This window comes from Oryzias latipes, chromosome 11 (assembly GCF_002234675.1).
Source record: "Oryzias latipes chromosome 11, ASM223467v1".
Taxonomy (NCBI): Eukaryota; Metazoa; Chordata; class Actinopteri; order Beloniformes; family Adrianichthyidae; genus Oryzias; species Oryzias latipes.
The window spans coordinates 11,831,068-11,854,868 of record NC_019869.2 but is presented as its reverse complement, the minus strand read 5'-3'; the positions used below and the strand labels follow the sequence as shown (position 1 = coordinate 11,854,868).

The 23,801-nt window shown below is 39.1% G+C and overlaps 1 protein-coding gene across 1 annotated transcript; it reads right to left on the bottom strand.

Annotated features, from left to right (window-relative positions):
* Positions 1-1,655: 1,655 nt before the first annotated feature.
* Positions 1,656-23,475, bottom strand: LOC101164411 (protein tyrosine phosphatase type IVA 2). The gene is made up of 7 exons (XM_004073870.4): positions 23,316-23,475; positions 8,394-8,687; positions 7,966-8,074; positions 7,795-7,887; positions 7,574-7,704; positions 3,412-3,486; positions 1,656-2,833 (listed from the first exon to the last, which is right to left on the bottom strand). Exons 2-7 carry the CDS (start codon positions 8,396-8,398, stop codon positions 2,722-2,724), a joined length of 525 nt encoding a protein of 174 aa, XP_004073918.1. The 5' UTR covers positions 8,399-8,687; positions 23,316-23,475; the 3' UTR covers positions 1,656-2,721.
* Positions 23,476-23,801: the final 326 nt, after the last annotated feature.

Here is a 23,801-nt window from a genome sequence, read left to right as displayed (position 1 = left end):
TTTGAACTTATTCTACTAATAAACTACTCTTAACGTCATTTTTCTCAGTAATCTTACATGTTATGATTTTAAATAGATATCAAGAAATTAAAAACAACCAAAACAATAATTTCTTGAAATTCTTAGAATGTTTCTTCAAAGCCAAAGAGCCACAATGGAAGGTTGAAGGAGCAGCATGTGGCTCTAGTTTCAAGTTCCAGACACCAAAAAAAAGAAAAGAAAAAAAGTCTAAAAACTGACATTTTTCAAAAATTGTTTTTCTCATTTGTGATTCTCTGATAAAAACATCTAAACTGAACTAAGTTTCTACTTTGAAGAGAATTGGAAAGCACCATTCCTGGTTTTCCTACATTAAACAGGGCATCATTTTAAGGGTTTATTACCAACAAAAGAAGCTCTGACGACCTCTATTTAAGGATTATGAAGCAGACTGCCATCCAGACAGTGAGTCACTTTAAAGAAAGGACTTTCCTTAGATGGACAGTGATCCATCAGATTGGTTATAAAACCGGGGAAAAGCTCGACTGCTGACCTTTCATTTAACCCTTATGCCATCTTGTGTGGGGTCATCTGGACCCCACATAAGATGGCATAAGGGATAAAAACTCCCTGAATTTAAAAGAATTCAAAACGAAAAAAAGGTTTCTTTTTTCTTTGGGTACTAAAAATGATCATCTGAAAATAGGGAAAGCTTTTTCCTCAGACATTTACGGCCCTAAAACCAAGATTTTGCAGATTCGACTATTTAAAGAGGGACTCTTAGGACTCGCCAGGAAAGACTTGAAATGATAGTAATTATAAAGGGAAAAAGGAGAAATCTGACATTCAAAAACAAAGTTACACAATCAGAGCCCTCAAACGTAGGAGTGAATAGAAACTAGAGGTCTATAAACTCTTGCCCTCAACCTTGGTCTGACACCACAGTGAGTCATATGTTGTTACCCCGTCAGGGTTCAGCCTCATGACGGTGGCGTACGGTGACACATTTTCTGCATCTGTAAATAGAGCAGCAGAGACACAAAGCTGGACTTGAGGGGGCACCGCTTTACACCCCTTTGACGATGTTTCGCTGGAGCTCTACAACTTCCTGTTTACGCAGTGTTAATGAATGAGCTGGATGCAAAGCAAAAAGGTTTCACTTGACAGATTTACTCAGAACTGTTTACCTGGTAGTCGGTAAAGGATCAGCTACACAGGAGAGGCCAAACTTTAACAATGAGGCATCGTCTTCAGAATAATCGTAGAGAAAAATACCAAAGTAAAACGATGAAGATGTTAACTCATTTTCAAGTACAACCGTTGTAGTTCCCTTGTTGAACAGCAGAGGGCGCAGCTGGCTCCTGTCTGGAGTCGTGATTACCAGTTTAAGCCTGTGAGTCATTTCTCAGTACCACGGTGTCCTGTGCTTTCCACGTGGTGCTGAGTCACCCTCCACAGTGGAAAAGAACATGCAGGCTGCCTGTGATGAGCACATACTATTCAAGAAAGTATTCCTCAAAGGCTGGCAAAACTCAATTTCACAACCAACCTAAATGGCTGCGAGGGACGTTTCTGGAGCAGCTTCATCCGCCCCACATGCCCCCCCCTCCCCCCATTCCATACAGTCATACATTTCATTTCCAGGTTGAAACTCCAAGACAAAAAAAAGGCAGAAATGCTTTTTATTTCAATTTATTTATCTTGAAAGAACCAATACGAATTGGGGATATTTTCAAAATGGGTACAATGATAAAAAAGTGATCATTTCCATTCCTCTCCACCCGATCAGATTGGATCTTAGGCTCCTGTGTATACAAGTTGAAATATGCATATTTCTGGAAATCCTGTTGACGTTTCACTTCTAGTAGATAAAGTACAAGGTGTGGCAGATTCTTTTCTCTTTTTTTCCCCCTCTGGTGTAACTCCCTGGATCCCGTCTGAAATGCATCTGTGCCCGCTTCTGCGTCTGAGTGTGGCGAGACGCTTGGCAGGGTTTTGATTGGCTTTTCTGAGGTTGAATGATTATTGCACTCCAACAAGAACTTAAAATGAAATGAAAAAAAAGAGAAAACATGGCTCTCAAAACAATTAGAAAACAAACTATTGAATAACAAAGTGCCCTTTCCCTGCCAAACTAATTGCCAGATGTGAATAAATAGTCATATTCTGACTGTGAATCCTTAAACTGAGTGACCTAAAACAAGTGAATGTTAAGAGGAAACACTACTGCATCTTCAGGTGAACCTTTTGGGTTTTGTGCAAAAAAAAAAAAAAAAAAAAAAAAAGACAGTCACAATGTGTTCAAAGTTTAAAAAGAGTTTTAAAAAGGGACTTTTCTCCTCTTCTTTTGGCCTAATCAGTGGAAATCAGAGGACAATAACATTTCGTCCACCATCACCATGTCTGTGTAAAAGTTCACAAAAAACAAATAGAATTTTCCATAATTTCAACTGAACATACAAAACTAAAAAGAGGATGGACTTGAGTTGAAACATTCTGGCCCCGTGTAGAACATTAGAAGCAGGAGGCGGGCCTTTCTGTGTGCTTTGACCTTCCGTTCATTGGTTCGGCTGGTGGATCCCCACATCTGGATTCAATTGCTCGGATCAATTCACCACGACTCAGTGTTAACAATTCATCACAATAATTACTGATAGCACTCTTAATATTTCTTTTATTTTATAATCTCCATGCTGGAAGATTCCTGACTAGACGCTTACTAGGCCGCGGCGCAGAAAGAGCCTACTGCATGCAGCAGTTGTGGCTGTTGTTATCCTTGAACCTCAGGCGCATCTTGGGCCTGTATTTCTCGAGGTAAAGAAGCTGTTTGGAGTTGAAGGCTCCACGTCTCTTCCTGCAAAAAAAAGCAGAAGACCCGAAAAAGACAGGAAGTTCATATGAGGACTAGAAGACTGCTAAAGAGCTCAAATTTGTATTTTTTTCCATCAGCTTGAGATCTGCAGGAAGTTTGGATCATTAGCTGCTTCAGAGAATTGGGCCGAGTAAAATGCTATACTTCTGATTCCAACCCAAATGAAGTCAATTCAGTTGTGTTTTTTTTATACGGACACCATTTCTATGGCAATTACTGGAGCCAATCTGAAGAGAACTTGTTAGAAGGCCACACCCCGAACGTTGGACAGTAGACCGCATACTTTTATTGAGGTATTTGATTGGCCAGTTCATAACTTGCAATAAAGGAAAAATATATGGGGGAAAAAGGATTATCAAGAACATTTTTATGAAGGGGGTTTAGATCAAGAATGGTTATTGTGACCAAATAGAATGACTGAGTAACAGCTGTTTATTTCTATATAGAAGTCGATGGGATTTTGGCTTCTTGGAGCCAGCAGGTACTTCCTGTTTGGAAGATGAGGGGGGAGGAGTCACTCAGTCCAGTTCTCTCATCAATGGTTAAGAAGCACAACTTACTGCCTTATGTACTGAACAGCATCTTCATACTTCATCCCGCTTTCGATGAGGGCTAAGGCCACCAGAACTGGAGCTCTGAGAGGAGGAGGAGAAATCCAGGTTGGAGCAGACAGCCAGAGAAAGAAGACAGGACATTCAAATGTCAAATTTCACGTGGTTCAATAGTAATAAAGTGGTGAACGGGGGAGGGGGGGGAGGGAGATTGAACCTGGGAAACGAGCCTGGGAAATCGACTGAGGTGCACAAGTTCACCGCCGTCCTGCTGTGGTGCTGCATTCACACTTCCACACACAAAGTGATAAGTTACCGTAAGACAGCCTTCTCCTCCACAGAGGGGAGTTCGAGTGAGAAAAAGAAATAAATAAAGTCCAACGCACTGGCTAGCAAAGATCTGAGCCTGATCATGTTCAATGGAAACATAACAGCTTCTTCTGCTCTGCATCACATCATTAAAAAAGGAGAGCGATTCAACAAATACCACGAATAAAATCCTCTGGAATGTCACAAAAATGCAAACCGCCAGAGGTTATTGGGATGATCGGCTTTACTGGGCTCTTCTGGTCAGAGGAGACTTTTGTTTGCCCTTCTCGCCCAAATGACGCACATCTGTCGCTTTGCTTTCACACTTCTGCAATTCCACACAACTTCTCTTAATGCTGCCGACACTGCGCTGTAACATCTCCACGTCACGCGTGGGTGAGACCTCATGACCATCGGCCTTGTATAGAAGTGTATATCCATTATGTTCTGGTCAAGCGAGGCAGCATCAGAAGAATTGGCTTTTGTTCTTTTTACCCAAGACAAACTAGTTCATGCTGGAGGTTTTACCCCCAATAACCGGCCTTCTGGACCCACAGGACTTAAAAGAGCCGTCAAGTAGAGTAAGTTTCTCCCTTCAGACGGATGTTTCCTAGGTGCCTTTAAAACGCCGGTGACCAGTGGAGAAACTGTCCTGTTGGTTCTGGATGGAAGCGCCCGTTCACATATCTACAATATTTTATGTACAGGCAAAGAGTTTGTTCCTGGTTTTATTTTTTTAATAGATCAAGTCTGAAAGTTTGGGGATGTGAGCACCTCAAGAAAAATTAAGTGCTGTGTTCCCCAAGGATTCATTTTAGACCTAGTACTTTTTCAAAGGTCTACATCATGCAAAACCAACTTTGAGCTTTTACGTGTATTACAACGTTGGTTCTTCACAAAAAGAAACCCCAGAGAGGTATTTTGATCCGTTCACTCATTTCAGAGTATTCCTCTAAAACCCTGCACTCTGAGCACCCATCATGAAATGGGCGGCACCCACACGGCCTGAAAGCCTGTGCCTCAGATCAAGTCGTCTCACTTCTAGGTAGGAAAATGAACTACGTAATAATCCTGTTTAATTAATCTGTTCTTTAGTGTGCCAAAGGTAATACGTTATATACATGGATAATTATGGAGAGAAATTAGACTCAGTCGGATTTGTGCGTGCGTAATTCTTGATTTGTGCGTAAATTAGGATTTGTGTATGCATTTTCTTGCTTTGTGCGTGCGTAAATTAGGATTTGTGCATAAATTTGGATTTGTGCGTGATTTGTGACTCACATAATAAGTTTTGTGTATAAGTTAAAAAAATATAAATTGAAAAAAAATACAAAATGCAATTTACGTATGCACAAATTAAGATTACAACAGCTTGAAACTACTTAGACACACACACACACACACACACACATCTTTAAAAAACACGCACGAATCCCTTGTTACGCACACACGAAGCCAAAGTTACGCACGGATCTACCGTGAGACTGTTTTCACGTCTCACAAATTCGTCCGTAAGTGCTGCGTTTAAATACCAGTGGAATGCTCGGTCATTAGAATTTTCCTATCAGCCTTCCCTTCTAAACGTATTTCCTTCAGTGGGTTTAGAACGGCTTAGAAAAACTTTAAAGGAAAATAAAAATTATTTTCTGAGAATATGACGTTCACTTTTAAACGCTAATATATATATTAAAAGTATATTATTCTCCAAGACACCGAATTGATACAAAATGCGTAATAGGAACGACCAGTAGGGGGCACTGTTTTTATTCTTCCGGAAAAATAAAAGGCAGTCAGACTGAGAGAGTCACGGGAAGAATGGCGGCCCATCTCGGTGGTCAGCGCCCCGAAGTAAGTAGCCTCTATGTTCAACACTAACATCTACTGTCTTCATGTATTGATTGAGTCATTGTCTGGATACATTTAGAAGGGAAGGCTGATAGGAAAATTCTAATGACCGAGCATTCCACTGGTATTTAAACGCAGCACTTACGGACGAATTTGTGAGATGTGAAAACAGTCTCACGGTAGATCCGTGCGTAACTTTGGCTTCGTGTGTGCGTAACAAGGGATTCGTGCGTGTTTTTTAAAGATGTGTGTGTGTGTGTAAGTAGTTTCAAGCTGTTGTAATCTTAATTTGTGCATACGTAAAATTGCATTTTGTATTTTTTTTCAATTTATATTTTAACTTATACACAAAACTTATTATGTGAGTCACAAATCACGCACAAATCCAAATTTATGCACAAATCCTAATTTACGCACGCACAAAGCAAGAATATGCATACACAAATCCTAATTTACGCACAAATCAGGAATTACGCACGCACAAATCCGACTGAGTCTAATTTCTCTCCATGGATAATGTTTACTATAAAGGCTTAAGTGATACAGGCCCTTTAATGATACATGTTGGCACTGTGAGGTAGAATGATTGTTTTGATGATACATGATTGCTGTTCATCCTAGAATAAGAATCCCAATTTATTGGATGGCCTCAATCTGTTAATATGGGCTTTCACCTGTTGAACAGCCAGCCGAGAGTCTCTGATTATCCAGGTTTTTAATATACACACAAGGTGGCGCTGCGCAACTTTACGCTTCTTAAAGTCGCTTTTCACTCAGAAGAAGAGAGCAAGTATTTACGTGCTTGTCAGAAACATACAAAAAAAACATGAATATTTCAAGCACCAGTTGCTCCAACTGGTGCTTGGTTCGGGGATATTTTAGTAGACGCTACTTGGCATCTATATTCTTCGCTGGTATGTGTGCTCAGTAAGGCAGTTTGATGTTTGAGCGGCCCAAAGTTGTTTTTTACTGTAACTTCAGAAGATCCAGACACGTGTGCAAAAGCGCCATTCTCATTGGTCGTATAGTTTTCGACGCGGCGTGTCAAACCAAAAAAACGAACCCGAGGCGTTTTTTAAAAAGTGACGCTTTGTGGCGTTTTTTCGCGTCGGTGTGCACACTCACATTGGTGCCCTTTGTTTAGTCACGAGGCGTTAAACGTCGGCGAAAATCGCGGGCGAAATTCGTCCCGTGTGAACGGGCCTTTAGACTAAATCCAGAGCGGGAAGAGAGTTTTAGAAGAGTGAAAAGGTGAAGGAGAAAGACTTGCAGGAAACTGAACAGATCCTCGGGGCCCTGCAGTTATGAACTCCCTGACCTCACAGCACCAGAAGCGCTTCTGCTTACTCGCTAGCTAAGTCTCCCTACCATCTAGATAATGCTGAGTAAACAGACGACGACAGGCAAAATACTCAGACTGTTTCACACATGCACTGATTCTGCTAATCTGCCAGCAGCGTCATGGGTTTATCATGCACCTGGTGCTTTTCCAAAACATTTTGATTTGGGAATCTTACTAGGTCAGACTATGACATCTAAACATCACTTTCAACCCAAAAAAGAACGGCCTGTTGCTGGAAAAATGACCAGATAAGACACGGTGGGTAAAAATGATAAAAAATGGACTGCTTCAGCAATTAAATCACTTTTTTTCTTTTTACTTTTTCTGTCCAAGTATCCAGAGCAGACAGAGAAAACTGATGTCATTTTCAAAGCCTACTTGAATGTTTCTTAGCTTCTTACACCAAAGCTACTCATGTTACAACTTAATGCTCTTCCATTTCTGCAGTGAAGAAGCAGCTGTGGTGGAAAACTTCTCCCCAGTACATTAAATTCCAATTTATTTATTCAGCATAGCTATTTACTGGTTATAAAACTGAACCGCGCAGCAAAGGGATTTTCAGTCAGCAGCTTTTTGACGGACTCATAAGGATGTACTTGACACACTTGAGCTAGAAGAAACATGAATATGAATGCAAGCAGCCGGGTTTATGTTGGTGGACGGAATGAGACGTACCGGCCCAGCCCTGCCACGCAGTGCACAGCAATGCAGCAGCCAGGTTCCTCTCTGAATTTGGTGTTGAGCAGCTTGAGCCAGTCATCCACGATCTGCGTGGGGGGAGGGGCCCCGTCATCGAAGGGCCAGTCCTAGACGAAAGGACCCACAAAAAAACAAGTCGGTTAACGTTTTGAGGCCCCGAATGGCTACTACCCACTCATTCAGATGGCCATCCTTACCAGCACATGGATTCCCTCTTTTTCCACTGGAGTCTTATCATAAGTGGCTTCACATACTCTCACCAGTGTATTCACCTTAAACTTCTTCAGGTCCTGACAGACGAGAAGACAAAGAGTTTGACACCGCTTGTAAATAAACACGCAAACCAACACGGACGAAGAAGAACATACCTCAGTGAACTTGTTAAGTGTGGCATTGGTAGGATTGTGGGTGATGAGGAACGTCATGCAATCGTAGGAAATCTCGACTGCTGCAGGGCGGTTCATGTTGGCGAGACGGCTTTAAAAAACAATTACAATACAAAAATCTTACAAAAAGTGATTTCTTTTTTGGCTCAGAAGTCAGCAAAAACTGATAGGAGAAAGGTAGAATAAATAAAAATGACAACGGGTGGGGGAGGATGAGTCAGGAGAACAAGTCTTCACGGTGGGATGATGCACAGAAAAAGGTAACAAAAACCATTAAATTGTCCACAGTAATCTGGGATGTAAAAAGGGTGAATAAACAGAATGGAAAAAAAAAAATTCTCTTTAAATTAAAAAAAAAAAAGTATATAAAAAAATGATTATGCTTTCCACAAATGATCCAATGAGTTTACCCCATTCAGGAGAGTTGTTTGTGATTGGCTGGTAATGGAGAAATTAGAAAGCAGCGGTTTTTCAGATTGACTGGGACAAGTCGGGGCAGTCAGGCCAAGGACTACGCAAAATCCCAAGGAGCTTTTTGGATAAATCAGCAGTTCCTGTTGTGCTGGCGGTCAGGGGGGTTTCTGGGTAGCGTAGTCCTTTACAGTGCGGCCGGTTCACTTCTCCGCTGAGGTGAGGTGCTGTGCCTGGCAGAACTCTCCGGTCACACACGCCATATAGGTTCGGCTAGAGTCAACACAGAAACCCTGCAGAGAGAAAAACAACAACAAACAACAAAAAAAAAAGGGTCAAATCAAGCAGGGAACCTGGAGATGGCCATTTAAGTGAATGTCAGAATGTTAAAATTTCAAGTATGCTTAAACTCTTAAACCATAAACATTTCTCCATAATGCTAAAAACAATGTCACAAGAATTTTTTTTATTCCCTGCGCATTTTGTTCAGCTTTGAAAAACCCTCATTTGTCGTAGGCTTGAATTGCTCACCACACTATACATGTAAAAAAATATATATACATGTTTTTTCTCAAGAATTTAATACTATGTATGTAACGCTGCGCTTTTTCAGCTTGAAGCAAATAAATGGTGAAATCAAAAACACACTGGTTAAGTCGCTCTAATTTTACTGAGTGGAAACTAATAATATTCACAGCATGGATGGTTTCATAATGTTCCCTCTCATAACAGGTAACGTCTGGTCTGTAAATAGCCAGGGAGCCGTCGAATGGTTGCCAAGTCCACGGCAGTCTAAACTCAGCTGCCACAAACTGGTTGCAACTGTCTCGGATCAACATGGGAGGGGGGATGTGAGTAAAGAACGACACCGGCCACATACACAAAGCAGTGGGTGGGTGCAGAGCCTGGACTTCAGCACCATGTCACAGACAGCAGTCACAAGGTGGGCATAAAAAAAAAGTGGGCAACGATTCAAAACACATTGAGACTTCAGTCCCATATCTCCCACCCCCACTTTTCCAGTCATCTACATGTTTTATCTTTACTTATTCAGCTTAACCAGTTAATATTGGTTGTATCCACATTGCCCTGACCAATACATCTTTTTTGAGACTTAAGTTAAAGTTTTTTCTTACAGCAAATGCTTAAACGAATTTCCTTTTTGACCAACCTCACTGACTAAGTTGTCTGCTGGTAATTCCAAAAAAAGAAGACCAAAATCAGTTTTAAAAGATGCATTCATGATGGTCAACCATCTTTGAATTTCAATAAACTGTTTTATGCTAAAAGGTTCATACTTAACAGGATGAACTGACTTGTAAGCCATGTTTTAATCATAGAAAGAGGAGTTAAATTGCTCTTAATCTGTCAAAACCATGGGAGGGTTGTAGCTTATGGTATAAGATTTGAATTGTGAATGATCCAAATATCTATATGTGGATATATTACTGGTTACCTGGCTACAGGCAAGATGGCTCCCAACATTAACCAGGAGCAAGAACCTAAAAGTGCTTAGAATTGTAAAAACAAAAAAGACTTTACCAAGACCCTAAAAAACTAGAAAAATTGTAACCGTTAGAGTTCCCAGTTAAAATAGACATTTTCTTTCTAGCAGCATGTCCTTCTGCTTTCATCTAAATATGCATACTTAAAGGTTTTTACAGACCATGGGGGGGGGGGCATTATTAAAGTACTTACAAGTACTGGGGAAAAATAAATGTACTACTTAAGCAAGAACAATAAAAAATAAATAACATTTAGCAAGGAAAAAACTAAGACAGTACTGCTTCTCTTTGATAACTCTTAGGCCAAAGCTCATCCAGCTTTTTGTCGTGTCGTAGCATGCAGTGTCACTGACAGGAACAGGGCTCTTTTGCACACATCACTTCTGCTCTGTGAATATAACTCCCTAAAACATGAACAATGTGGCATTGCATTAGTAAAACAATTGGGCGCAAGCCCCATCCAACAGCTATGCATTGCTAAAATACTGAATTATGCATAAAATGTACACTTTAAAAATGGAAATAAGTATTTGTAGACCATTTAATTTTTAAGCTACAATCTTATAAGGAAGCAAGTTAAAAACCACCAGCTGCGTTAAGACACATTTGGATTGCATGCAAAAGTATGCAATATGGATTTGGAGTTGTACTCTATAGATTCAAGAGGAACAAATAACCACAAGAACTCAATTTGTTTAGGCGGGCAAATCATTTTGACCACACAGGAAACAAGCAGCTGTATACAGTGTTGCTTTTCTTTTAGAAACCTTCAAGTGAAAACAATTCATCAGCTTGTTTATGACTTAATAAGGACTAGTGATGTTTATCAAGTGCATCACAGTATATAAAAAAATAATCTGTCAATCATGTGCAAGTCTCACCATTTTTGTTAACCTGCATCATTGAATGAATTTAAATCCATGTATAGCATCATCAAGTTAGCCAGTAAAAAAATAACTAAATAAAAGTTCATCTGGTTTTGACTGGAATCACTTACTTCTGTCTACATTTGACTTTTACATCATAGCTGAATGTTTGTAATTTTTTTGCAACACAAACCAAAAGACATTTGTAGTTCATTGGTTCAAAAGATAAATCCATAATATATAGAAGAAATGATTCAATATATTACACAAATTGAGGGCTACAAATGAAAATTTTGCAGCAAGTATCTCGGCCAGCTTATGGACAAAACAAATGAAAAACTAGAAAGGAATGAGTAACAGCTCCATTATTGTGCGTGTAAAATCTGTTAAAAGGTTTCCAAGACTGGGGGAAAGACTACCAAAAATCATAGCTGATCCTTGTGGCCTGCTCGACAATACATGCTGTGAAATTTATCAAGTGCTACAAACAGGTTAAAAACTAAAGATCATACCAATCCTGACCCCCACCCCCAACCAATTAAATAATGTTACTTAAAACGTGCATGTGAAGAGCATGTTTTATGCAGATGACATAAGGCAGGATTTCTAATACTACGCTCACACTGGGCTAGGACACGCGCGTTAAAGTGTCCACTTTCAATGAAAAGGCACGTAGACGTTTCAGGCTTCTGGGTTCAATACCATCGCGGTCATGTGTCACTGCAAGTTTTTAAAACTGTTTGCGGCCGGCCGGAATTATGACCAAGTCTTTCTTATATGGGAACAGAACTGTGAAAATAAAGCTTGACGCAATATTAGCAAAAGTTTGGCCCACATTTCTCACCAAGGCGCTTGCTATGGCGAGTACATGTGCTATAACCGGTTGGTGCCAGTCCAGTGTAAACTCTGTATGCTTAAAGAACATTCAAGAACACCCGCTGAGCACGTCACATACCCAGTGTGTATGTAGCATACAATAAACTTTAGAAGTGAGTTTTCAGTTACAAGGCGTTTGGGATGGCATTAGTTTCAGGAAATCTAAATTCTAACAGAAAATTCATTTTTTTAAAAGTTTTTCCTCAAAAAGTAGGCAAAAAACCAACATTGATGCATTTCATTCAAGCACAAGACTATTCCTGAGTAGATTTACCAAGTAAACCAGTGTGGCATGATTCATTTGTATGATTCAAGTCTGAGAATTAAGCTTTAAAGATTAATGACTGGTGTAATTTTGATCTAAATAATGCAAAACTGCTACGCCTACGGTGAACCAATTCCTACAGTTTCTCCAACCTTAGGAGAAGTGAAACAAAACAAAAACGATATACAGTGACATACTCAAACACTGTTCTTTCTTCTCTAGTCATCTGGTCTAACTGCAGCCAGTCCAAAACAGGCGATGAAAATCAACATAAAGAGAAGCAATTTAAAACCATATATGGCCTTAAATTAAAAATGCACTGTCATGTTATCATGTGCAAAATGTGTCACCTTTTATCATTGAGCGTGCAGCAAACTCACAAAGCAACTAATATGCCAAACTGAAAGCGATGCGTTACTGTGGGACATAGACCAGTCCCAAAAATCATACTAGAAAGCAACCAAATGCTCTTTATAACAAACACACAAAAACCAAACAAGCACTTTTATCTAATAGAAAAGAATTGTCTGAAAATAAGCGCCAGACATGGCAATGTGCAACAACAGAATAACTGTCTCATATTAGAAAAAAAATAAAAAACCAAGAATGTGACAAATGTCTGAATCCTATGACTAAAGGGGTTTAAAGGCGGGAGGTGAAACAAACTGAAATGTTTGAGCTCTTATTATTTTTATTTCTTGATAAAGATAGAAGCATTACATGTTTCTCTTTATCGCGGTTTGAAGTTGTGGCACTCTGTGGTGTTTTGTCTGGAGTCAGCCTGAGCATGACCAGATTGTACTGCCTTGAAGCAGCCGGCAGGCTAATTTTCTGTCTGAGATCCCAGTCAAGTGGCAGGGACAGCACATGCCCTGTGTGTCAAAGGGGACAGAGAAGGAATTAGCACAGAGCGGTGGACGACTCCTCACAAAAGTTCAGGAAACAGAAGATTAAATTAAATGGCTCTGAGATCCAAGTGTTTTAAATTTGAGCATGTAAAATATTAGACAAGGCTACAGACCTAGCTTAAATAAGGTTTATTCTAAAAAAGTATCAAAGTAGGATTTTTTTTTCAATATTAAGATAAAAGCATGATAAATTTTGAATATTGTAATGGTGACAACAGCTGGATGGCTAACAAAAATGTTGAGGACATTAACAGTGGATAAGCAATGCCAAATAAAAGAAAATGTTAAACACAGAAGTCAAAAGAAAGCGTAGTTGTTAAGATAAGAGGGAATCCCACCTGCTTGATAGTGTTGGGTTTTATGGGAAGACAACCATAAAAATTTAAGTAGAATTAAAAAATATTGTTTTTGTTTCTTTCATTCTAAAAATAACTGTTTAAGACTTAAAAAGGTCAACATTTCAAGTCTGCTTTGTAAAAAACAGTGTAAGCACATGTGTGTATATAAAGTACAGCATTGATCTGACCTCTGAATAGCGTGCCAAAACAGAAGTACACTAAAAGATGGTCATAGTTATGTTAAATCTAAGAGACCTAGCATCTGTCTGTGTGAAGCATCAACCGAAACAGCTAGCGTTTGTGTGCAAACGAGCAAACCGGCCCAATTTATCATCATGGGATTTTCTACTTCTGAGATCCAAAACTGAGAGCTACCCCACTGCTGGATATGCTCCAAGCTTCATGCAGTGCAGACCAACATTTGATCACCAAATCCAACATTCAAAATAGAATAGTTAAGCAAACACATAAAACATAAGTTTTTGGCCAAAGAGTTATTCCTTTCAAGCGCAGATGTTTAAAGTTCCATGTAGACGACTGACCTTCAGATCAATCAATTCTTCAAACTCTGCATTAGCGGTACAGTATTATTTAACATTTAGTGCCGTTACTGCTACCTCTGCCATGTCCCATTGAGACATCTTACTTTGTACTGTGAATAAATCAGTCTTTATTGACTGAAAGTTAAGAGAATATGTTAAGTAGACTTAAAACACAAAGATTTTACCTTAATGTGCTTGATCAGAACTTCTGATAAACAGTACAGCCTTATTTTTCTTCACTGCAACGTTTAGTAACAGTATATAACAGTAGTAGTGTACAAGCAACCTGCCTTTGCCCCACATAGTGTGAAAGCTCAGAAACAAAAAGTAGCAGGTAAACAAGCCCAGTGAAGTTTCTCTTTTTTCCACCTTTGAAAATCCTCAAGCTACAAAAAGTATAATCTTAAAAAAATATACCTGAATTAAATTAAGTTGAACTTTTGAATTGAACCAATTACTTACCACAATACTTTGGCAAATAGATTAAATAAATAAAAAAACTTAATTAAAAAAAAAAAAACAGACAATGGTATTTTCTGGATTTGTTTCTCATTTTGTCTCACAGTTAAGGTATACCTATGATGAAAATTACAGGTCTATCATCTTAAGTAGAGTAGTGGGAGAACTTGCACAATTGATACTTTTTCACAGCACTGTATGCATACTTCAACAATGTGTTGATGGTACAAAGCTTACAAAAATGATTTCAGGTCATCAAGACCTGGAGCAAAATGGAAATCCAAACAAATTAAAATTAAGTGGTATCCGAGTAGTCATAATCACAGAGACACACTAAACAGAAAAGTTGCTCAAGCACAATAAAAAGGCAGGTTGTCAGTTTGAAATTGTGTTAAAATTGTTTTTTTTTATTTCAAAAATAAATTTTGATATTGTAGCAGCACATGAATGAGTTAATTACCTCTACCTCAGGTGATTTAACCTACATCTATGTCAATTTGCAAATCCCATTAGGCCCAGTTGTCCAAATTTTGGCAAAAGATCTTAGCAACCATTAACTGACCCAACTACACAACAAAGAAATAACTTTCAGTTTCTTTAAAATGTTGAATTTGGGTACTTGTTGAATGTACAGGCAAATTTTCAAATCCGCAAAAAAAAAACAAATACAGTGATATTAATGGAAATAATACCATGGACTTAAAAAAATTTAGTTTTAAAGAACTGTTACTTTGTTTTCTGACTTTAGTTCAATTTTAGGACTGATCTTTAAAAAAGCTTCTGTGGCTTGTGTTTTCAGATCAACTTGCACTGTAACCTGCATTCAGCATTGCAACAACTGCCTTTACAGATGATGTTGAATGACTGCTCTACACAAGATTGTAGAACGTGGTTAAGGCTACTAGCACAATCCATGTCAAATCAGAAAAGCTTTTTAAAAAGGTCAAAATGCCCCTGCAAAACAAACTGATGAGTAAACATCTGAATGTTTGCTGTAAACCTTTGATTAGTGTCTTAAAAGTAAAAAAAAAAAAAAAACAGTCAAATGCTCTGCCACAAGCTTTTCACTGTGCAAGTAAACACCTGGTTTAGCTACCCTGCTACTTGTTCCACAATCCTACCTCAAATAAATGTGTAGGGATCTCTTATTCTCCCCTTTCAGTCATTGTTTACCACACAAAAGATATATAGACTTGCAATAAAATCGCATTAGTCTTTTGCTAGTAAGTCATTTGATAAGGAAGCTAAATTTGCGAGGCGGGCTTGGTGCAAAGAGCAAGGCGGGCCACTGATCAGAAGATTCGATTCCCACCTTATTCACACATACGTCAAAATCACCTCGGGCACATTGAACCCAATGTTGCTTCTGGTGGACAGTTGGTGCCACTGTTCAGCAGTGGAGCCACCATCACTGTGTGAATGGGACTAAAGCACTTTGGGCCTTTGAGGAAGGTAGAAAAGCGCTAAACAAGCATATGCCATTTACCACTTAATTTTATGTACACGAGGGACTGTGAACCTACAATCAGAGACCATCATTGTATTTTATAGACAGGAAAAACCATGATTCCATAGAAACCTGAATATTTGGATTTTAAGTACAACTAGCAGAGGGCGACACCTACTCATTTCTTGGCATGCTACCACTTGTTTCATTACTCCAAAACCAGCTTGAGAGATTCTACTTTCTAATCCGCAAAAAAGAACTCCAAACTGTCTGGTAAAGTAAACTAATCCAAAAACAGTACAGGGATCTTGATCACTTCAGTTTCTATAAAGCAGCTTTTTTAAAGACCCATCAGTGGGTACATACTGTTGATTAAGTTTAGAAGTGAGACTGACGTGCAAAATTTAAAACACCCCCTATAGATACACTGATCTCTGTTGCTATCCGCAAAGTGGCTTCCTCCTGTCAAAGAATTTCAAATACAAATACTTATTTTCTTTTAGTAGTTTAAGATAAAATTTGTAAATACAACTAAAGATTTCTTAACCTAAAAAGTAGCAACATTAACATCTACACACCTGTACGTTGAACTGACTGGGAACAGAAACTCAAAATCACAACACTGACAGACAATTGCAGTTTGTAAACTTTGAACCTATGCATAAGGACAGAATTAGTTTATGAATAGAGATCCAAACTCATGATTAGTAAAGGTTTTTTTAGTTTGTATCATGTAATTATTTACAGACTTTTAAATACCCATTAAATTAAGATTGCCTTTCACTTGTGTTTATTTATAAACAAGTGCACTTGTTGTTTGTATAAACTCAATTTGCTCAGGCAATTTAAACAAACCTTCATTTTTAGCATCCTCATTTAGCACAACCGGTTAACACTTCTCTCCCAGAGGACAGAGGCTAATCGTTCTGATGACTCCTTGTTTTTCTTGCTGTGTTAGTGTAAACTAGGCCAAAGAAAGGAAGCAGGAGACCATATAAGTACCTCTCCATTTCCATGAGCAACAAAATAACCACTATGCATACACGATTACATGGCCAAACCCACTTATCACATTGCTTTGCAGCCGCTGACTGAGCATAGATAACAGAAGGATGATTAAAGCACTCAGATAATGGTGAAAAGAAGAGAGACAGAGCTGAAAGACTGACCACTGTCTGGAGGACTAAAAGAGACAAACACCTATAACCTTAGCAATGACAACTTTGGGGGTGGGGGATCTGGTTCCAATTGACACTTCTACTTACAACACTGAACACAAACATTGACGGAAACAAAACAGAAAAGGCATTATCATCTCATTTAACACCCAGTTCTTTGAACATTTTGTTTTGGGTGTTTTTAATGCGTCCTTGTAGCATTTTACTGATGAGAGAGGAAAAAATAAAAAAAATTGAAGCTTAAAATTGCATTTCTTAGCATGTCTTTTTTCCAATCATTGTGAATAAGGAGGAGACAAACCAATGATGTTTGAAATAGCTTGAAGTTGTGCCATAGAACCTTCAACAGCAAGGCGCACGCTTCCTGCTTTCCTCCATACTGACGCACCCACGGACGTCTTCATTTTTCCCGCCCGAGCTGGACTCTGGCTCAAAACTATACCTCTGGATGGCTCCAATATTGCCCGTCATTTTTCGTTGCACCGTTAATATTAGATTGGGATTGCGAGTGCCTGTAATCTAGCGAGAGATCGTGTAAACAAAAAGAGATGATGGGAAGTGGGGGAAAGTTTACTCACGCCGACAGTCCCGCCTGCAACGAAGAGGTGAATTACTGAGGAATTCCTGCCGTTCTGCAGGAAAACAGCAGTCGAAATAAGCGGTTATCCTGTTGTCCGAGACAACCAGATTTCAAGGAAGACAACCAAAAATGAACCTGATGGTTGTCCGTGTGACAACCTGGGGCCTCATTTATAAACCTTGCGTACGCACAAAAGAAGGCGTGCGCCACTCTCTACGCAATAGTTGATATTTATAAAAAGCAAACTTGACGGGAAAATGCCGTCAAGTGCCTCTCATAAATAACATTAAGACTTCACAAAGCAAGTCTTACAATTAACAGCCTACACGAACACCCATTTGATCGATCAGCAGTGAAACAAACAAAAAAAAATCAAACGAAAATTACAACAAAAATTCAAATGAACACTTATTTGCAAAAAGAAAAGTGAAACATGTTCTGCAATATTGGCATGTTGTGCAATTCATCCTCATAAATAATAGTCAACAGAACGAAATAATGAACAAAACTGATATTCCCGTCAATGTGTCCGTCTGGCAGAGCAGATATAGGTGCAATTAGATAGACAGATGGATAGATAGAGAGAGATGCATTAATTGTCCACTAGGGAAAGTTGTTTTCATAGTAAAACATTTCTTCATAAGCTACAGAATTATGGTATTCATGCATATGCCTTTACTTTGTTTTATTTCTGAGAAAACAATGTATGGCTTATGTTTCAACCATTCAGAAAGCAACAAGAAATTACATTTGCGCTGATCAATTTCCCATTTCCATGTCGATTATTACCGACATCTGTAGCTTGTCAGATGTAATTAAATGGATGGAAATAAAATGCCCCATCACAATGCGTAATGACGCACAATGGCTGATCTTGCGCTCTTAGAAGATGTGGCAAATGGAAGAATTCGGAGTGAACGCATCTTTAGACAGCAAGAAGACTTGCTGGAAAACGAGGATGAGTGGCTTATGAGCCGGTTCCGACTTCCACTGCGGGATTTTGGGGGGGTGTCACCAGGTGCATCTGGCGTGTCGGCGTCCCCCTGCGTTTCAGTCACCACTCCAATTAAAAGGGATTCCCCAATTATTGCCGCCAGTCTCTCATCAGGAGGGGTCAGCTCCGGTGTCCCCCCCCCACACCCGTGGCAGGCACGGGTGTGTGTGGGTGGGGGTGTGTGTGTGTGTGGGGGGGGGGGGGGGGGGTGCAGCGCCAGACAATTTTTGGCTTTTTTTGATGTCCGACCATTTCTTTTTTATTTCGGCCACGGTCCGAGGTTGGGAGGCTACAGCATTTAAGGCGTCTGCCACCGTTTGCCATTCACGTGCCTTTTTGGCATTAGTAATGCCCACACTGTGCCCTCCAAACAACATTTTCTCCTCTTTTCCACCTAGTCAACGATAAATTCTTCTTCACATTGAGTGAAGTTACGTTTTTTTCATTTCCTCTCGATGTTTGCCATGGTTTCGCAATCAATGTATATTCATTTGTGGGCGTTTCACGGACCATTTACGCGCAACTATGGGCGTGTCATGAAGCCGCAAAAGCTGCGCTGCATTTAGAATTGGTTGTGATTTATTAAGGGAAAGATGCGTAGGATGTGCGTGCGCACGGTTTTATAAATCCGAATATTTCTGTGCGTACGCACGTCCTATGTTTCATCCGTACGCCACTTCTAACGCAAATCCTACGCAAAGTTTTGTAAATGAGGCCCCTGGTCTTTTATTCAACATTTTGGTATTTTTCGACTATTTTTCAAAGTCTTGGGAAACCGACGTCCGACTTTTTAGGATAAAACCGAGTGTACACAAACGATGTCACCGAGTACACCTGAAGACATCGCAAAATGTCAACATTGCACCTGCATGTCTTGTTTAAAAGATCAAGGATATTAGTCTTTACAGCAGAGGTGGGCACTGAGGGCCGCAGTCCTGCATGTTTTCCAGCATACCCTGCTCTGGCAAGTTCTGATTGGCTGGACACACCTGAACCAGGTAATCAGCCATGAGTAGGGGAAGAGTATCTGGAAATCATGCAGACACACCGGCCCTCGAGGCCTGGAATTGCCCACCCCTGCTTTACAGCTACTACAGCGCACAATGTAAACATGGTATCGCTTACGCATACGTTTATTTGAAATGGTTGTTATATGATATTGTAACTTTTCAACACAAATAAATATTACTTTATATTTGGAATGCTGTACAAGTCCCAGTCCATACAAGTGTTCTAAATTTTAAAAATACTCATTAGGTTACAGTGTTGGTTAATGTAATCAATTTTCTGATATATTATAGGGTAATATGAAGTATTTTGTTTGATAATTTATATATGTACACAAGACCAATGCAAAGCTGAAGCCATCAGCATCAGCAAAAGGCATCACCATATCAACAATAAGCTCAAGCAACAAATGCGTCTCTGGGAATTCTAAAGTGTCCCTTGAGAAGAGATCATAGCAACACAAAGCTGTTCTCTTTAAACATTCACAGAAAAAAAACATGAAGCGCTCAAGATCACGACCGATTCGCTAACTGATCTCTGCAAACTGCACACAACATTTTAACCACAGGTACTGGCTTTTGTAGCTGAAAACAAACATTTGCTTGTCATTTAAGATAATATGATCCTGGTATACCATGTTAGGAGAATTATTTGCTTTCAGTTTTAATTTTTTAGAAAAATATTACCCAAGTGAAAGGAGAGAGAGAGAGAGAAAGAACTGTACAAAATAACAATTTTTCACCTGGGATGCAAGGAAACAACTAGCAAGGTTAAGACCACAGTAACACCAATTTCAAAACCCTATCGGAAAATTAAGTTAAGTAGTGACATGAAAAAAAATAAAAACAAACTAAATATGAAACAAATAATTTGTACCTGTTCTACCAGTGAAGGTAAAAAAAATAAAAAAGCTTAAAACAGAGAGTACCTACCTGTTGCTATAGTTTCAGCAGACAGTCTTGCCATTGCATCTACAAGAAGGGCAAGTCTGTAACACGCTGCTGGTGCCGAAGAGCCTGCATCTTTGCTTTATCTGAGGTACTGTGGCAACAACTGTAAACGAACCCTTTGCCAACCAGGCCAATTAACAAAAAACGCTGCATAAAAAACACAAGATCTACACAGATCAGATCTGTTGCTGATGTGCTTTCTTTTTTTTAAATAGTTCGCTTTAGCTGCTTGATTTTTTTAAGCCATCTCAATTTATAGGTTTAAAGACACCTGATGTATTTACTAGCACAACATTCCCACATAATGTATCGACTAAAGCCACATGAAATGTTTAGTGTTCCCCCTGTTTATAGCGGGGGTTATGTTCAATAGGTGAAAACCATGTAGCAGACTTGTAGGTGTTTTAAGCCTGTAAAACTACTCGCTACATACTTTCTACACTTTTCGCGGACAGAAGTCTCACCCTTTTCTCTCTTGTTCAAACTCTCAAAGTTCAAACCTTTGTAGAAAAGTCACTCCAGTTTTATAGGATGAAAACAAAGATCTGCGATTAATCAAAGATTTACATAGATTCGACAAGCGGAACACATTCCGTACAGGTGATTGATTGACAAGGCCTACAGCCAATCAGGACACAGAACACAGTATGCTTCTTTAACAGTGAGTGATGTGAGTAAAGTCGTGCTGATAAAAATTCACAAAACAGCGCAACTGCGAAAGATGAACATGTCGATGGAACACTACAATAAAACTGTTAGAAAGGAGGTCAAGTTTGAATTTCTTATTTACATTATAGCAACCAGTGGAGTTGTAGTGATGCACGACCAATTAAAAGCCTGTTTTATACATTCTATGTTATAAATAAAATAAAGTATATACAGAGATAAATGCTTAAAGTCTAATCCTGCTTCTACTCTTGTTTTTTTATTTATTATTTTTTTACAAGGGATTTTACATAAAGTTTCTAGTTTGACGTAATTATAATCAAAACATATTTTTTTGTGTGAGCTTTTGTAGCAAGCTAACCCATAAAACAAAAGCTTGTATTCCACTGTCACTGAGGAAAACCTGCATTTCAAATTGGCCAGATCTGCTAAGCTGTGGAACAGACCTGCAAACCCACCTTTCAACACTCACAGCAGCCCTGTGGTTACATGGGCTTAATGCCAGCAGGCAACAACATAAGCATTCTTTTCCCTCAGTAACCCTTCTTGATAAGTTGGCATTATGTTACAGTACACAGAGTTCACCTTTCACAGTTACGGTAACCTAGACTGAGAACTTCCCTTCTTGTCACTAAAGGTAAACAAGACACCGGCTAACTTCACCTGAACATGTACTCACTTAATTTTTAATTCTAGAATGACAGTAACAAGCGAATTAAGGTTTTGCTGAGCCAAAAGACATCCATGACAGTTCCATTTCACCTATGGACCCATACTCCTATACATATTTAGCAGGAAAAGGTTAAAATGGCTCAAAATTCCATTCATAGCCCTGCAGTGTGGCATGTAATGAGCGCCTGTGTGCTGATACAGTATGCGCTTTAGGAGAACCAATTTCCTTGATGCTATTTCTAGACAAGCATGTGCATCATGCGTCAATTGGCTATGAAATGAAGCAGGTCAACAGGACAAATGTCCCAATTTAACAGGAAAATCAAAATCTGTAAGACTCCAAAGTAGCCACCATAGTGAGTGTGGATTATTACAATTCTCATTTCCTCCAATATCGTTTGATACCTCCTATTTTGCGTCATCTTTTAATCTCCACCAGGCAAAATGGGTCACCTTGTAGTGACTCATAAGGAGGAATGCATAATTAGCTTACCTGTTACACCAGTTACTGATTGACCAACCCACCCACCTCAAGAAGAGAGGTTAAGGATATTCAAGTGCATATTCAACCCACTAGAATTTACGACCAGAGAGGAAATTGAAAAAAAAAATACGAGGCATGATTGTTCCGGCGGCCTTTACCAGCTAGTTCACTTCTACCGTAACAGCATTTCCTCTTCAGCCCACACAGCAGTCGACGGCTTTACTGTTTAGACACCCGAACAAGAATTGAGACACGCACAGCCACCGAGTTAGCTTCTTCAGGAAAACCGGCTAGCCTCTTCAATTTATAACATTGGTACCTACTCTATTAAAGTGAGGACAGCGATAACAGACTGTCGACCGTTACCTTCTGGTTGAAAAGCAGCCTAGACGGTTCATTTAATGCAAACTGGTCAAGATTTGTCGCAAAAAAGAGCTTAAGTAGCATGCTAGCATAGCCGCCATCTGGTTACCTGCGAACATTTACAAGACTTTTACCAGTAGCGCTCCGATTCACAATGTTATGCCATTCAAAATATGCAACTGTCGCAAATCAAATGTAAAAATAAAAGAATAAAAAAAGCTGTATCTTGTTAACAATGTCGAGCTTAAATTTAAGCTAGGAGCACGATAAGCTAAGTGCTGTTGTGTTGACGAAAAAAATGCTAACGGTACATGCACTTCTTTGTCTTCGAAACCCCTTTGGCAATAAGAAAAATGTTATAAGCATTAAGAAAATGACATGTTAAAAAGTAATAGCATTTCTTTTTTAAAAACTAATTAAAACATCGCTGGTTTGAGGTTTTCAATTTATTTTTTGAAATGACCACATTATTAGCTAACTGCTATTAGCACCGCAGCTACTAGTTCAGCTTCGCAGTTTTCTTGACCAACAGCGTTAAGCATCCAAAGCTTAAAATCACTTGAGCCTTGGCAGTTTAAAATCTAAAAATTAAAACAATTTTGAAAACGTTGGTAAATAACTATTTAACGTCACACAATTTATTTCAAAGTCGACGAAGCCACAATGCTAATCTGCTCAGACAACAACTCTAACGCAACTTTCCTCTTCCTGCCTCCTTTAATAGAAATTCATTTATAACATTAAAAAAACAAAGTCCCTGGTCATATAACAAAATGTAAAAACGTTACAAATGTGACCGTTCGTTTAAATTAGTACTTACAAAGAACAGACTGAACATTGAAATCTCGTGACTACCCCGGAGAAAGTGGAGGGAGTACAGACACCGCTGTCAGGTCGCCTTTTTGTTCCCCTTTACTGTGGAAGGCAGCTTGGCTCGAAAGGGAGGAGCCTCTTAGATCATTGAGACGTTCAAGGACAGTGGGAAACTAAAGAGCTCTATAGATGCTCTGTGCAAGCAGCGCGAAATACAAGCCACTGTGAACAAATAATTGTGATATAAATGATTAATATGTTCATAGATTGTTCATACATTTAAAGAGGATTCATTTTGCTCTAAAAGGTCAAAATTATACGTTAAAAAAGAACCAATGTTTTCATATTTCATATTTATTGACACACAGCCAAAGAGAAGAGTTGAGATATTGTTTCTCGAATATGCAGTAAAGCAGCAAACCAATATGTAATATTATGTGACTAAAATGTTTTGTGTATGTACATGATCTTTTATATTAAAAAAAACTGTAAC

Bases quoted from the DNA above. Each gene is read 5' to 3' on its own strand.
- LOC101164411 (XM_004073870.4), bottom strand. The intron at 7,705-7,794 runs GTAAGGATGGCC...CCTTTCGTCTAG, and splicing joins AAGAGGGAATCCATGTGCTG to GACTGGCCCTTCGATGACGG. The intron at 2,834-3,411 runs GTAAGTTGTGCT...TTTTTTTTGCAG, and splicing joins GCTGTTCAGTACATAAGGCA to GAAGAGACGTGGAGCCTTCA.